Source organism: Macaca nemestrina, chromosome 9, assembly GCF_043159975.1.
Source record: "Macaca nemestrina isolate mMacNem1 chromosome 9, mMacNem.hap1, whole genome shotgun sequence".
NCBI classification, from domain to species: domain Eukaryota; kingdom Metazoa; phylum Chordata; class Mammalia; order Primates; family Cercopithecidae; genus Macaca; species Macaca nemestrina.
In genome coordinates this window covers 39,591,382-39,608,358 of record NC_092133.1, presented here as the reverse complement: position 1 = coordinate 39,608,358, position 16,977 = coordinate 39,591,382, and the positions used below count along the sequence as shown (strand labels likewise).

General features: G+C 42.8%; 2 protein-coding genes across 9 annotated transcripts in view; one reads left to right on the top strand and one right to left on the bottom strand.

Annotated features, from left to right (window-relative positions):
• The window catches only part of LOC105480004 (phospholipase C epsilon 1), a 348,142-nt gene that overhangs the window by 325,689 nt on the left and 5,476 nt on the right, over positions 1–16,977 (top strand). For all 7 annotated transcript variants that reach the window (XM_071069465.1, XM_071069466.1, XM_071069464.1 and 4 more), the window contains 5 exons: positions 2,911–3,039; positions 6,582–6,791; positions 11,798–11,956; positions 14,167–14,385; positions 14,708–14,920. In XM_071069465.1, coding sequence (XP_070925566.1) covers positions 2,911–3,039; positions 6,582–6,791; positions 11,798–11,956; positions 14,167–14,385; positions 14,708–14,896 — 906 coding nt within the window. In that variant the 3' untranslated portion in view covers positions 14,897–14,920. The remainder of the gene's footprint in view (positions 1–2,910; positions 3,040–6,581; positions 6,792–11,797; positions 11,957–14,166; positions 14,386–14,707; positions 14,921–16,977) is intronic.
• LOC105480010 (NOC3 like DNA replication regulator) overlaps positions 5,041–16,977 on the bottom strand; it is a 47,710-nt gene continuing 35,773 nt past the window's right edge. For both annotated transcript variants that reach the window (XR_986229.3, XM_071069471.1), the window contains one exon: positions 5,041–5,494. Coding sequence is in view for 1 of the 2 variants with exons in the window: in XM_071069471.1 (XP_070925572.1) it covers positions 5,477–5,494 (18 nt within the window). In the remaining variant the exon portion in view is untranslated. The remainder of the gene's footprint in view (positions 5,495–16,977) is intronic.

The following is a 16,977-nucleotide window of genomic DNA, read 5'->3' as shown; positions in this document are numbered from 1 at the left end:
TTCTTCACTCCACAGCAACCTTGAATGTGTATTTGTATCCCCTGGGGAGCTTTAAAAACTCCATGTGCACAGGCCACGCCCCGCACCAGTTAAACCAGCGTCTCTGCAGTGGGCCCCAGGCATCAGTTTTTTTAAGGATCATCAGGTGATTGCACCATGTGTCCAAGGTTTAGAACAGCACTTTGGCCAACGTGGAGGGAGGTGTGGCTTCCACCTTGTGCAGAGGATTGACAAGAAGGGCAGGGCCGCTTGGTACAAAGAGCAGGAATCAGATGCTTTCAGAAAGGCAGAGCAGGGCCAAATACCCAGTTCTAAGCTGGGTGACCTCAATATCTGTTACAGCTGAAGATTCCACAGATGCCACAGATGAGCTGTTTTTACTCACAACACTTCTGACACCAAAAATGTACTGTCTTTTCCAACTCTCTGACAACAGCTGGGTGTCCTACATTTCAGTTCAATTCTAACACTATCCATCTAGAGTTGGTGTCAGATCCCACACGTTGAGGGCTCAGTCCCGCAAGACTACTCCTACTTCAGATGCCAGTCACAAGTCCCAGGTTGTCACCAGGACTTCTGACCAAACAGCTATAAATTCAGAGGATCCCTATAAATCCTCAGATTCAATAATTGGCTAGAATGACACAGAACTCATGAGAGTGCTTTGCTTATTATCACCAGTTGATCAGAACAGATGCACCTCAGGAGCAGCCTCATGGAAGGATGCACAGAACAAGGTATGGGAGGAGGAGTGCAGAGCTTCCATGTCCTCTCCAGGCCACCCTCCCAGAACCTTGATGCGTTCAGCAACCTGAAAGCTCTCGGAACCCCATCATTTAGGGTTTTTATGGAGGTTTCATGACCTAGGCATGATTGGTTCAATCACTGGCCACTGGTGATTAGTTCAGTCTTCAGCCCCCTCCCCTCCTTGAGGTCTGGCAGCAGGGCTGAGGGTTCCACCCCTCTAATCATGCCTTGGTCTTTCTCAGCCACCAGTCATCTCAGTAGCAACAAAAGACACTCTTTTCACTCCAGAGATTTCAAAGGTTTTAGGAGCTGTGTGCCAAGAACTGGGGACAAAGACCAAATATGTATTTTTTTGTTATATCACACCTTGCCATCCTTGGGGCTCCTGGGCAGCCATATATGGATATATGCTTGGTAAATATGCATTTGACCATGGAGAGCATCACTCTCCATTGCTGAAGCCAATAACTGTAGGTCATCCTGGCCTTCTTCCCCGTGTAAGACTTGATCATTCTATTTCCTTAGTGTCTTTCACATCCATTCATCTTGGTCTGTCCTTATTGCCTTGGCCCTGGTTCATTCTCACCTGGCTTGTGGTAGAGTCTTCCTAATTGGTCTCATTTCCTCCGGGTTTGCCCCTCTGTCTGTCTGCATCTAGGGCCTCCCAAACAGATCTATCTAAATATGATCGTGTCTCTCCTCTGTGAAAAACCCTCCATCAGTTCTCTGTTGCTTTCAGGGTATAGTTTATACCAGAAGTCACAAATTCACATGCCAGGAGGGTCCCAAGAAGATGATGTGCAGGCATGGACCTGGGCTGAGCACAGACTCTTAGAAAGCAGAGAGCTCCTGGGTCATTTAGAGGGGCAGCTGTCACCTAGCTCTCAGATCTAGCTGCTTGTTGCCTTGTGATGTCGTCAGATCTTTTGGTTTTTCAAGAGAATCAGGACATCTGGGGTTTTGTAAATGTTGGCAACTATTTAATCTTTTTAATTAATAGTATAGTGCGCTAAATGATACAATTAGAATGTGTGCATTTTATAGTATGACAATTATACTTCAGTAAAACTGATTTTTTAAAAATCGCATTGTACACGCATAACAAAGTTAACCTCTCCTCCCCACCCCAAATAAAAATAAAGTACATGCTAAAAATACACTTCAGCCCTCAGATCCTCATTTTGCCAGTTTCAGTCTAAATTTTCGCCAGTTAGGCGAAGCCCTGAGTGGCTGTGCTTTTGCGTGCATCCCCAGCCTTTCTCCCTCCAACAAGTTAGTTGTAGAACTTGATGTTCCCAGAATGCCCTGCTGTAGGCCACTTCTAAGTCTTTGTACACGTTACATCGATTTGGGGTTCTCTCGTCTCATTCTTCATCTGCTAAATTACACTATGTCTTTCAAGATTTGGTTCAGATACCGTTTTCAGAAAGCCCTCCCTGGTTTCTCCCAGACCTCTTCTAGGCCACTTCCTCTGGGTTTGCAAGGAATGTGCCGTGCTCCTTTTACAACTGCCTACATTTCCCTCTAGCTGTCTCATTCACCTGGAAGCCCTTGGCAGGGATAGTGTCCCATTTGCCACTGATTTTCTAGGGACAGGCATAATGTCTGATTCACTATAAGCCTTCCACAAATTACTTATTTTGAATGAATGAATATATCTTAATACACAAAATGCCCAAAGAATTAAGTTACGTACTTACCCAGCTCTTTCTAACAGATATATTTTTGCATTATAATGATTCGTGTGCCTGAATGGTGTACTCTGTAAGGGCAGAACATTTCATTATTATCATCCAAATTTCTAGCCCAGTACCCTGAAGAGAGATGGAACTCAATAGATACTGTGGAACATCAGTTAATAAGTAAGAACTAATGTACATTTCAGATAATATCAGCCTCTAATTGTGATGGAAAGATATACCGTAATTTAAAATAAATTGATATTTTGGTGATATGCTTATGAAATACCCTCACTAAATGATTGAGGAAGAGGTAGCATTGCCCCTTCTACCACATTAAGATGCACTGGGCTACAAATGGACTCTCATCTTTTGCATTTATATGTTGCTATCCATACTTCTAAGTACTAGCACTTCTGTATCAAATAGAGCTTAGAAATATGTGATTAAGGCTGAATGATCAGCCATGTGATCTTCTTGACAGATGTTTAATACAGAAGAAAGAAAATGTTTGCAGACTCACAGAGTCACGGTGCATGGGGTCCCAGGGCCAGAGCCCTTTACTGTTTTCACTATTAATGGAGGCACCAAGGCAAAGCAGCTTCTGCAGCAAGTAAGTCCCCTGAGCCATGGTTGAGAGAATGCAAAATCTAAGATGTATGGATGTACGTGTGTGTATAAATGCCTGTGTGTGTAAACACATACAGATGCACATAAATGCGCAAAAGTCCATGTTGATGATATGCCTTTTGATTATTTGGAAATGTGTTGTTCAACGTCGAGATCCTCTCCAAGAATCATCTGATGAATCTTGGTACCACTAGACAAACTACCTTAACCTGTAGAGAAGATTTTTTAATTATTCTTAAGCTATATAAAATACTAGGCTCTAGAATGGTAAAGACCAGAATGAGTGGCCTTCCAACCATATATACGCTTTCGCCCTAAGCCTGGACATGGCCTAGTCTTCCTTCTTCACGCAGAGATTAGTAATCAGTGAGAATTTGCACATTAGGTGAATGGAATCTTCTTGTCATCCGAGGAGTTGAATCGAATTCTTAGAGCTTCAGGATGGGCCACATGGGCCAAGAAGACATTTCCTGCCCCTCCGGCCTAAGGCCTTCCTTTGCATGTGGAGCAGCCGCCTTGCTCCCCTCCCCTGGCACCTGATCTTGGCATTTGAGGTCCTCTCCTTTTGGTGGTAGCAAGAGGCATGGAGACCCTGAAGCCTGTTAACCCAAGCCCTGTAGCAGAACTGGCCTAAGCCTCCTTACGCTGTGCCACCTCTGCCCTAGATCCCCCTCCAAAGGATCTTTGGGGTCCCCATCCATGGGGGGACTTCTAAGAGTGAGAGCCAGGGACACGGAGCAGCATCTAAAGAGGGAGGGGCATGTCCTCCAAAGGGCGAGACAGGACCCATGCATAATTCCTTTTTTTTTCCACACTAGAAGCTCTACCCTTGCTTGGTACGGTGGCCTAAAATCCTTGCAGATGATTTTATCCTTAACCCATTTCAGAATTCCTTCTCGGTGCGGCCGGGCGCAGCGGCACTTGTTACTAAAGACTAGCAGGGAAAGGCATAAAGAATAGGCAGAGGCCGGGCGGGGTGGCTCACGCCTGTAATCCCAGCACTTTGGGAGGCTGAGGCAGGCGGATCACGAGGTCAAGAGATGGAGACCATCCTGGCCAACATGGTGAAACCCCATCTCTACTAAAAATACAAATATTAGGTGTGGTGGTGCACATCTGTCGTCCCAGCTACTTGGGAAGCTGAGGCAGGAGAATCATTTGAACCTGGGAGGCAGAGGTTGCAGTGAGCCAAGATCGTACCACGGCATTCCAGCCTGGGTGACAGAGCGAGACTCTGCTTCAAAAACATAAAAAAGAATTCCTGGCCGGGCGCAGTGGCTCAAGCCTGTAATCCCAGCACTTTGGGAGGCCGAGGCGGGTGGATCACGAGGTCAGGAGATCGAGACCATCCTGGCTAACATAGTGAAACCCCGTCTCTACTAAAAATACAAAAAAAACTAGCCGGGCGTGGTGGCGGGCGCCTGTAGTCCCAGCTACTCCGGAGGCTGAGGCAGGAGAATGGCGTGAACCTGGGAGGCGGAGCTTGCAGTGAGCCAAGATCGCGCCACTGCACTCCAGCCTGGGTGACGCAGCGCGAGACTCCGTCTCAAAAAAAAAAAAAAAAAAAAAAAAAAAAAAAAAAGAATTCCTTCTCCTGAATAGGGGTAGACTAAAGGAAGCAATGACCAAGGGAATGGCCCTTGAGCTCCCTCTGAAGTTAGGGTGTATGATGAAATGTGGCTGGGATTGTAACATTTGGAGGAATTAAAAACCAACTGAACAATTACAAACAATAAGTGTTAATAAATGGCTCTGTCCTTTAAGGGCACATCTCTAGACAGGCTAACGTTCTGTCCAACATTTTATAACTGACTTAAATAGAGAAAACAGCTCAGATGTCACATTTCATAGATTATCAAACAGAAGCTATTGCCAACGGTTTTGGTTTTGTTTTAATACATCAGTCCATGTACTTCAGTGTCCACTATCACAAAGCACTGCTGAAGTTTTGTAAAGTAAAAGAAAACTTTCCAAGAGCCACCCATAGCAGTCCATTGCTTTATTGTCACCCATGCAAATCAGCACACAGATGTAAAGCAGGACTGAGCAGGGGGTGATGCTGGCCCTCTTGTGGAGGTGGTCCAGAAGCTTTACATCCTGAATTATCCCTGCAGTATTTGCCTTGGCCCCCTTTTGAGTCAACAGCATTGCATCCATTATAGACCAAGGGCTGGGGCAGAGAGATTTGAGTCTTCCTGAGAACCTTCACTTCCACCGCCCTCAGTCCATCACATTCTGCTTTTCCTCCTGGCGAGATGTGTTCACTCTGGGCTTTGCCTTATTGGCAGGGGCCTGAGGAGAAGGGTGTTTGCTTAATCCAGGCCAGATGGTGGCAGCTTTCTCTCATTACCAAGCTACTTCTCACAGGAAGGCAACCAAGGGAGTTTCTTTGCTGCGACTGACCTTTACTCCCTTCAAGTTCAGCCTTTTGTAGTAACCTGTACAATATGAGTGAGAAAGAATACATTGGTAAAACTATAATGCCTGTAATCCCAGCACTTTGGGAGACTGAGGCAGGCAGATCACTTGAGGTCAGGAATTTGAGACCAGCCTGGCCAACATGGTGAAACCCCGTCTCCACTAAAACTACAAAAATTAGCCAGGCATGATGGTGCACGCCTGTAATCCCAGCTACTCAGGAGGCTGAGGCACGAGAATCACTTGAGCCTGGAGGCAGAGGTTGCAGTGAGCCAAGATTGCGCCACTGCACTCCAGCCTGGGCGACAGAGGGAGACTCTGTCTCCAAAAAAAAAAAAAGAAAGTAACTATAATGATGGCTCATCTATTGAGTTCTCATAACATACCCATGTTATGATTTATGCTTCAACCATAAAACAAAATTAAGATTGCTACTACTACTACTACTATTTCCATTGTGTAGACTGGAAAACGGCCTCCAAGGGATTAAGTATTTTACCCAATAATTCATAGCTAACAAGTATTAAAGGACGACCTCAGACTCAGGTCTGTCTGGTTCCAGAGCTTTGTCTCAGCTGTCCTGTTTGACCGCATATAGCCAACAAAGAAAACAAGCGCTTTAAGCACACTGTCAGTTTATTTAAAGAAGAATTCCCAGGAACTTAGACCACATGAGAACCTCGCCCTACAAACCTTCCATGAGAAGATGACCGAGTATTTCCAATGTGAGAAAAAGAGATTGTCTTAGTAAATACTAAACTAGGTTATTTGCCCTCGGTCCTGTGTTGCAAGATTACAAAGGGCTAAGTTCATGGAATGAGAAACCTAAAATTTTTAATTCACTAGGAGCTCTCATTCCAGCAGTGGGAAAAATAGTTATGCTGTCTGGGGATTATGAATAAGTTGTGCCGTTGCCCGGAGTGAACATAAACAATCCATTCTGAACATAAGAGAATTCTTAGATCTTCCAAAAAGAATTATGCAATACTCTGGAGTAAATTTCACTTATAAATTGCATAGCAAACCTATCTGAACACCATGAAAGTCGATTTGTTTTGAATTTAAGTTTTTTCCTCACTCCTCAGTTTGCCTTCACTTTTTCTTTAGATTCTGACAACTGAACAAGACATCAAACCTGTTACCACAGACTATTTTTTGATGGAAGAAAAATATTTTATATCTAAAGAAAAGAATGAATGCAGGAAACAACCATTCCAGAGAGCCATTGGTCCAGAAGAGGAGATCGTGCAAATTTTAAGCAGCTGGTTTCCAGAAGAGGGATATGTGGGCAGGATTCTCTTAAAAACCCAGCAGGAAGTAAGTGTGTCTGGTGCAGCCTACACAGTAACAACTCATTATGTGATTAGCCAGTTACCACTCACTGCCTCCCTGACCTTCAGAATTTCTTCTAATTGCAACTTGGTTTACATTCTTAAGTAAATGCGGATGAACAGTTTTCTTCTTCTGCACATATTCAGAATATTATCTCTAAGGTACAGAAATTCAATCTAAGAAACATCCCTTAGGCCGGGCAGAGTGGCTCACGCCTGTAATCCCAGCACTTTGGGAGGCCGAGGTGGGCGGATCACTAGAGGTCAGGAGTTCGAGACCAGCCTGGCCAACATGGTGAAACCCCATCTCTACTAAAAATACAAAAATTAGCCAGGCGTGGTGGCAGGCTTCTGTAATCCCAGCTGCTCATGAGGGAGGCTGAGTCAGGAGAATTGCTTGAACCCGAGAGGCAGAGGTTGCAGAGAGCTGAGAGCGTGCCATTGTGCTCCAGCCTGGGTGACAGAATAAGACTCCATCTCAAAAAAAAAAAGGTTTCTCATGCAAAGAAACTATTCCATTTTAAAAATAAATAAAAACATCCCTTATAAGATAAAGGAAGCAAAGATTCCTTATGCATGTCATCAGCTATGGATCAGTATTTTATTTCTACGTGTGGAAAGACATTGTTGTAAGCGTCACATTACTGTATAATGCAAAACCTGCAGGTATTTTCTATTTTGGGGTCGATTGATTTCCAGTTGGTGCCTGCTGAAGTTTTAGCTAATAGAAGCTTCCGTGCTTATAAGTAAAACAATAATATTTCTTTGAAAATATTCCAGAACTTCATACAAAGTAAGAATAATCTCTTGGCCTGAGTCAGAATTAGTAACCATTTGTATTACATGTGCTAAGATCCCCATGATCATTCCCAGGAAGGAAAGGATGCACCAATGCCATGCTGACTCCAAACTGATTGGCTCCTATTTGACTTAATTGATGAAGCACTTATTTTTTTTTCTGATTTAGCAGAGAAAACGCTACTAACTTAAAAATGACATATAAGGTCATTTCTCTAGCATAGACAATCATGCCTCGTGACGTGTTGATAAGCAGTTGGGTCTGTTCAACAATTTGATTACATAAATATTTATTGAGCACCTAATATGTGCCAAGCCCTGTTCTGGGCACATGATCTGCTCCTTTGGGGCATGTGATAGTGCTTGCCTGATAGAAGATCCCTCAGGCCCATGCTTGCCAGGGCACAGTGAAGATAATAGCCAATGTTCACCATTATGTGTTACTTTTCACTTTCTAGTCACAGTGAACGTGATCTGAAGCTCTACAGAGCTCTAGCATCACCTCAAGAGCCCAGAGCCACTGCCTTCTTTCCCTGACCTTGCCTAAGATGATGAAAGGACACTTCATTTAAGCAAAAATTGTAATTGTCTCCCCAGCCTTCTCTCCCTATTAAGACACACTAATTGCTAAGACAGAGACCAGGCAACCCTAATAATAATTGCTTTATGATAAAATATCAGAGGGCTTAGCTATACTTTTGAAGCCATCTTTAATGTCTAAATTTTTTTCCTGTTCTTAAATTGTCTTGCCTTATTAATTAGCTACATGTAAAAAGTATCCTCTAAGTGGTGTCAGTGAATCAGTAAAATTTTAAACCTCATATTTGCATACAATTTAGTGTTGAAAGCCCTCAAACAGTATGTTGAATGATATAACAGAAACCATTTTACACTTAAAGAAATAGATTCAGAGAGGTGAAATCATGACAGGGTTAGAAGTAGAAACAATTCAAGTCTATGGCTTCCAGGTCAGTGTTCTTTCCGCCATCCTGTGCTACCCAGGCTGAAATTGTGTCCATCCTTGTGGATCACCCACACTCAGCACCTTGGGAGGAGCAGGAGGCAGTGGGTGGGCTAGAGAGAAGATGGGCTGGCTGCTGAGTGTCACAGGAAGCTTCATTATATGCTCAGAGGAACTGGGAAGGGGAAGGACACCCAAATGCAATTTAAATGTGTATGACAAGCTGGGTGCGGTGGCTCACGACTGTAATCCCAGCACTTTGGGAAGCCAAGGCGGGTGGATCACCTGAGGTCAGGAGTTCGAGACCAGCCTGGCCAACGTGGTGAAACCCCATCTCTACTAAAAGTACAAACATTAGCAAGGCGTGGTGGCAAGCACCTGTAGTCCCAGCTAGTCAGGAGGCTGAGGCAGGAGAATCACTTGAACCCAGGAGGCAGAGGTTGCAGTGAGCCAAGATCACACCACTGCATTCCAGCCTGAGTGACAGAGCAAGACTTCATCTTTAAAAAAAAAAAAAAAAAAAAAAAAAAAAAAAAGTATATGACAACAGGCAGTAGAGACCTCAGGAATATGCTTCCAAAAGGCTGGTAAAAGAATGCATTTTGAAGAAAAAGGGGCATAAGTCAGAAGGGAAAGCTAACAAGCTTTTTTTCTGATGAGTAAAATATGGCAAGTTCTCCTTTATATGCCTTTGTTAGGAAATTTTTGAAATGACTGAAATATTATATCTCAAAAGATAATAAATTTAGTGTATCTAGGTTTACCTGGTGCATAGTGATACCCAAATAATATCCGCCGATTGAATAAATGAATTCAGTACTTACTGAATGCAAGAGGGTAGGTACTACTAGAGGAGATAGATTTGGGCTATAAGTATTTCCATTTATTTTATCCCATGGAACTAATAAGACATATAAGCGGTTTGCCCACATATGAAAATTCTGCAATTGCTATCTGTGACCTCTGATCTCTCCTGCCTGCCTTTTATAATTTTCTTGTCTCCTGGGCTTTCAGGCTGTCGGGTACCACATCTTCCTGTGGTCAATGTGTCCTCTTCTGTTACTGGGTTTGAAACTGGGTAAACCAGGACTCTGTCACAATGAACAGGCCACCTAACTTCTGTAAAGCACACTGCCCTAATTTGTAAAATCTATATAGAAACTACCCTACTTGACTCAAAGAAATTATCATGAGATTCATGTCAAACATGTAGACAGACAATGTGTGCAACAATGCTTAGTAAAAAGGGATATAAGCGAGAGCTATTGTTATTTCGTTCATAACCTGTGGCTTCCAACTAATGTGGCTAGAAACACCTTAAAATAAGCTCTGAGGGAGGCTCAAAGGTGCTCTCTTAAAAGTAAAGCTTAATGCATCATTGTTGGGACATTTTATGTGGCAACTTTTTGGTTTTCTCTGATTTCTTGCCTCCTGGTTTGGGGGACACAGATTATAAATTATGTCATGTGAATTACCTCTAAATCTTGCCCTCTGACTGGTTAAATATATTATGATCAATGCAATGACATATTATTAAGCAAGTTGTAAAACAGTATACATAGGATACAATCTCATTTAATGCAAAAAGAGACAATAGCTCGTCTCTTCCCTCTCTTCCATTATATAATGGAGTATTCATTCATTGGAAAAAATTCAAATGGATTTTTTCACTCATTGAAAAAAGTTAAAATAGATTATATATCTTTACTTATTTAACAAAAAATCATGTAACTAAAGGGCCATGACTGCAAAGGTAATTAAATGATTGGGGCAAGCTTCAGGAGCCAGTGCTTTCTGGACCTGGTTACAGTTTTGGCGCCACCTGGTGGCAGTTATCTATTCTGACTTTAATCAATGGGTACAATTCTAGTTGAAACTTCCAGGAGAGTGACAGCAACTCATGGATTCTTCTGGTTAGCTAGCACCATTTCAGTAGCCTGGTCTGGAGAGATGAGGCTACATTTCTGGGGATAAGGGGGTTTTCCTGCCAAGTCCTCACTTGCTGAGATGAGGCTGACTACTGTTTACTCACTTTGCCTCTCCTTCCCCTTTATTAAGTCTCCCTCTTGCAAAAGTTAACTAAGTTATCCTCATTTGAAAATGGGGCGGACAAAGAACAGCAGCTGCTTGACAATCACATTATATCTAAATTCACATAATTCAAGGGTGTTGCTTTACACAGTCACATACACAAAAATACATTTGAACATCCACAGCAAATGTTTAAAAGGATGTATTACCTAATGACAGTGGGGTATTTTGTGGAGATTAAGGTGGGAGAAGGAGAAAAGATGAGAATGGGAAAAGTTTGGTTTTTCTTGATACACTTCTGTACTGTTTGAAAATTTTTAATAGGATACATCTATCTGTAGATACATAATTTTGGTGAAAAGCCAATTAATCTAATTCTCATAATTACTGTGAATTTTGTCAAAATTTGTTTCAATGTGGCTTACCTCCAGCCATTCATTCAGCCTTGTCACTGCGGTTTTCTTCACCCAACCTGTCAATTTCATGGTTTACATTTCAGATGTCTAGCATTTCTGAAATGCTCAACGTCTGTGGAAATGGGTGGGCTTTCTTTTAAATGCAGTTTACTGTGTTCTTATTTGGCTTTTGCTACTTGGCAAAATGGTATATTGCCTTTCTACAAATTTATCTACAGTCGGACTCTCAAAATCCACAGGTAGGCTGGGCACAGTGGCTCACACTGTAATCCCAGCACTTTGAGGGTGAGGTGGGCAGATGACAAGGTCAGGAGTTCAAGACCAGCCTGGCCAGCATGGTGAAACCCTGTCTCTATTAAAAACACAAAAATTAGGCATGGTGGCACACACCTGTAATCCCAGCTACTCAGGAGGCTGAGGCAGGAGAACTGCTTGAACCCAGGAGGCAGAGGCTGCAGTGAGCCAAGATCGTGCCACTGCACTCCAGCCAGGGCAACAGAGCAAGACTCCATCTCAAAAAAATAAAAAATAAAAATCCACAGCTAATAGGAGCAGATAAATTGGCTTGTTATGGATCTGTCAACATCATCAGAAGCACAGTAGTTTCTTCCTCTCAGAAGACACGTATATCCTTTTAGAACAGTTTATGAAATAACAACATAGTATATGAGATACTAAGCTAAGAAGTTTCTACATCACCAAGATACAAGCTCAGATTTTTGCTAGATGTGTCTTTCTTTATTCTGCATAAACCTATTATTTACTCATATTTTTTTTTAAACATAGAACCTAGAAGAGAAAAACATTGTTCAAGATGACAAAGAGGTGATCTTGAGCTCAGAGGAGGAGAGTTTCTTTGTCCAAGTGCATGATGTTTCTCCAGAGCAACCTCGAACAGTCATCAAAGCACCCCGCGTCAGCACCGCACAGGATGTCATTCAGCAGGTAAAAGCCTCTCCTTTCCTCAACTCAGTCCTTTCCTCAGCATAAATTACTGAAACAAATGTCTGTGCACTGACGGCTCATTTTATGAGTGAAGTTCCTGAACAACAGGGACCTCAAAGGGGAGTGTGTGCCTCTTAAGGCTGGGAAATTGCCTCATGTGGTGGCTCATGCTTGTAATCCCAGTTTTAGGAGGCTGAGGCAGAAGGATCACTTGGGCACAGGAGTTGGAGGCTGCAATGAGCTATGCAGCCTGGATGACAGAGTCAGGCCTTGTCTCTAATTTTAAAAAATGACCGACCCAGTGGCTCACACCTGTAATCCCAGCAGTTTGGGAGGCTGAGGTGAGCAGATCACTTGAGCTCATGAATTTGAGACCAGCATGGCTGACATGGCAAAACCCTGTCTTTACAAAAAGTACAAAAATTGCTGGACACGGTGGCTCACGCCTGTAATCCCAACACTTTGGGAGGCTGAGGCGGGTGGATCACCTGAGGTCAGGAGTTCGAGACCAGCCTGGCCAACATGGTGAAACCCCATCTCTACTAAAAATACAAAAACTAGCTGGGCCGGGTGGCAGGTGCCTGTAATCCCAGCTACTTGGAAGGCGGAGGTAGGAGAATTGCTTGAACCCGGGAGGGAGAGGTTACAGTGAGCCAAGATCGCGCCATTGTACTTCAGCCTGGGCAACAAGAGCTAGACTTTGTCTAAAAAAAAAAAAAAAAAAAGTACAGAAATTAGCCAGGCATGGTAGTATGCACCTGTAGTCCCTGCTACTCAGGAGGCTGCGGCAGGAGGTTCGCTTGAGCCCAGGAGGCAGAGGTTGCAATGAGCCAAAATCGTGCCACTTTACTCCAGCCTGGTCTTAAAATAACAAATTTAAAAATTTTTAAAGCTTGGAAATATTAATTCAGTCCTTCAGCAGACACTTAGTGTCTACAGTGAGTCTGGATCTCTATAGAGCACTGATAATAATGGATTCAGGAAGTGGCTCTGCAGTGACAATGTCATGATCCCAGAAATACCTGAGCCAGTACCTACTGACTATCTCTCAAGGATCCTACAGAGGACAAGTGGGAGGCCTACTCTGATCCTCTCCCCTCCTCTAAAGCATGCTTCTCTGAGAGTTTACACGGTTTCAGAGAAGTTTGCTTCCTTCATAGCCTTGTTAGGGTAGGCATTCATCAAACACCTATCTGAAGGTGTACAACACGATTAAGAGCACAGACCCTAGATCAAGCTGTGTTAGGTTCAAATCCCAGCTCTACTTCTTACTGAGACCTGGAGTAAGAGCTCAGATCTGTGCCTTCGTTAGTGTGCTGGTAAACCAGCTCTTTGTAATGTGAAAGAAAAAGAAAAGCCCTTATTTATTTCTTTTGTGTAAATGCCCCCAACATATCTGATTTCATCAGCCTATTCCCGTTGGCTCCAGCGAAACACATAGACAATATGGAGACAGTATAATAGTACTTTCCTTGAAGATTAAGTATATGTAAGATGTTTAATACAATGCCTAGCAAATGGTGAACATTACTTAAGGGTTACTTGCTGTTCTTATTGTATGATAACTTGGTTAATATTAGCCTTCTTATTCAGTTGACTGAATTCCAAAGGGCCCAGACTTACGTTTCTTTATCTTTGTCTCCCCTAAAAGGACTGCACAGTATCTGGGGCATAGTTGACCCTCACTAAACATTTTATGAATTAATAAATGCATCAATGAAAGACATTCTTATATTAAACGAAAAGAGAGATCAGTTGACTTCTAAAATTCTTTCAACATCCAAGACTCTGTGATAGAGATAGCCCAGCGGGGCAGAGAGGCTCCCGAAGAGCAAGATTCTATTCCTCACAGGCTGACTTTCATTTCTATGAGCTTTGGTACATGCAGAAAATCTGATTCAGACCTTTGTTACTATTATAGCTATGTATATCCTGGAATCTGCTTAACCTGTGTTAAGTTTAAGCTTCCTCGTCTGAAATTCAGGATAACACCTAAATCATAGACTATTGGGAAGCTAAATGAGGTGATGTGGGAAACTGCATTATAAGCTACAAGTATACAACTGCAAAATGAACTGGATGAGACGATCTGGAAGATTCCCTTCATCTCTAGTTCTGGGCCATTTTTCCACCTTAAAGTTTCATATAGAATGAATGCCAATGTTGGAGATTCTGTATCTTTATTCAGTTGATCATAACTTACCTTTCAGACCTTATGCAAAGCCAAATATTCCTACAGCATCCTGAGCAACCCCAATCCGAGTGACTATGTGCTTCTGGAAGAGGTGGTGAAAGACACTACCAACAAGAAGTCTACCACACCCAAGTCCTCTCAGCGGGTCCTTCTGGATCAGGAGTGTGTGTTTCAAGCCCAAAGCAAGTGGAAAGGTGCAGGAAAATTCATCCTTAAGCTAAAGGAGCAGGTGCAGGTAAAGTTTAAAGTTATTTGTCTCTGTTCATAAGTTATCTGATACTCATAATCACACTGTAGCCAGATCTGGAAGCTGGTGAAATTTAAGAGAAACTTCCTGAGTCAAGGAATGGAGTTAGGAGAAAATTGTTTGGCTTTGTTTTCACTGTATGGAAAAACATGTGGCCGAACTTGCGGTTAAGCAGTCCTAGAGGGGAGCTCCTCAGCTCTACTCTCCAAAGCTCTAGAGAGAAGAGGAAGGCACTCTTCTGAAATAGGGTCATGAGACTGAGGAACCTGAGTTTAACCTAATACCAATGGAAAGTTCTTTGTTCCCACAGGCATCTCGAGAAGACAAAAAGAAAGGCATTTCTTTTGCAAGTGAACTCAAGAAGCTCACCAAGTCAACTAAACAGCCCCGAGGACTTACATCACCTTCTCAGCTCTTGACCTCAGAAAGTATCCAAACCAAGGAGGAGAAACCTGTGGGTGGCTTGTCCTCCAGTGACACAATGGATTACCGACAGTGACTAAGGGCAGCATGTTTAAACCAGGTATAGTAAGTCATTGCACCATCCTGGAACAGGGCTTAACTTAAACTACTTTGTAAGGCATAATTAGTACGATGTCGTTTATCTTTTCCAACAGGAGGATGCCCCTCGAAGGCAGGTAGGCATAGGACCTTAAAACAGGAAAAGGACTCTGAAGATATGTGTAACGTGATGTTCTACTGAGCACTGCCTACATAGAAAACAGGAAAGAGGCCGGGCGCGGTGGCTCACGCCTGTAATCCCAGCACTTTGGGAGGCCGAGGCAGGTGGATCACCTGAGGTCAGTTCAAGACCAGCCTGACCAACATGGCGAAACCCCGTCTCTACTAAAAATACAAAATTAGCTGGGCATGGTGGTGTATGCCTGTAATCCCCGGTACTCAGGAGGCTGAGGCAGGAGAATCGCTTGACCTTGGAAGGCGGAGGTTGCGGTGAGCTGAAATCACATCATTGCACTCCAGCCTGGGCAACAGGAGCGAAACTCCATCTCAAAAAAAAAAAATAATAATAATATATATATATATATGTATGTAATGTAACTTGAGCTTTTGTAATTTTAGACCTTCTTACTTTGTAGATAAGCAAAGGTCCCAAGAAGTCAACTTGCTCAAAGTACTATGACAGCCTTATTTCATCAGACAACTGTCTTCATTATTAATAACTGACAGGAACATTCTTCAAGGCCTCTATGGATCATCCAGCTTTTATTCTTTTGGATTTCTAGTTTTATTGCTGTTCTAATTTAGGTTTGATGTAGCCTCAACAACCTCATCTCCTTCTGCCTCAATTAAACAATAATCTGGCAACCAGGGATATGGTTAAAAAGAAAGCAAAATAACATAACAGCCTCAGTCTTGAAAATGCAGTAAATTTACTGCTTGATAGTCACATAAACTTCATTTTATCTTAAATTACTTACATGAGACCTGAATAAAAGCATGCGAGGGTACCAATGTTTCTCCTTTTCACTTAGTTTCCTAATGAACCTAAGGGTTCATTAAAGCCAGCTTTTCACCTGTTCCATGGTAGTTCGCAGATTTAAAATTCCCAAGATCAACAGCACAGTGAAAGCATTGCTGCTTACGTCACAGAGCTTCACCATCTGCCTTTATGACAATGAGGACCTTCTCATACAAAACTGCCAAACTGCAGAAACTCACTATTAAAGAACTCAGTGATGCCTCTTAACAGAGCCAGATTTGACTTACAACAGCCCAAAAGAAGGCCCAATACATCGAGACCATGTTTCCACATTTAAAGAGCAACTCCTAAAATAACTGGTGTCCTATATGACACTCTGCAGTGGTCAAAATTTTAAATATTGCTTTCCATATCCAGCAGTTAGTATCAAATCATAGGTGTGATATTATACACGCCTCTGTAACTTCTGTAATGAGGTGAAATTACACTAAAGCTGGCAAATTGGTCATATACTGGTCTACATATAAAGAGCCCTCTATGTGCTACAAGATTACTTCTTAAGTACAGAAGAATACAACTCCATTAGAAATTTGACTTAAAAATAATATGCCTACTGTAAGGAACATTGCTAACTGCTTATATTTTAGGAGACTAGGGGAGGGTGATTGATAGTGATTTAGATGATTGCCTTTAGATTCTATTGTCCTGTAGCAAGTATTTATTTTTTCTGACCAACGGACTCACATGACATTTTTTTTTCTTCTTCTAAGCAAGCAGATATTTAGAATCATTCTGTTGACTTCACAACTTTGCTTAAAGCTGGGGAAGGCTCGGCCGGGCGCAGTGGCTCACGCCTGTAATCCCAGCACTTTGGGAGGCCGAGGCAGGCGAATCACGAGGTCAAGAGATTGAGACCATCCTGGCCAACATGGTGAAACCCTGTCTCTACTAAAAACACAACAATTAGCTGGGCGTGGTGGTGCATGCTGGTAGTCCCAGCTACTTGGGAAGCTGAGGCAGGAGAATCGCTTGAACCCGAGAGGCGGAGGTTGCAGTGAGCCGAGATTGCGCCACTGCACTCCAGCCTAGCGACAGAACGAGACTTCGTCTCAAGACAAAACAAAAGCTAGGGAGGCTTC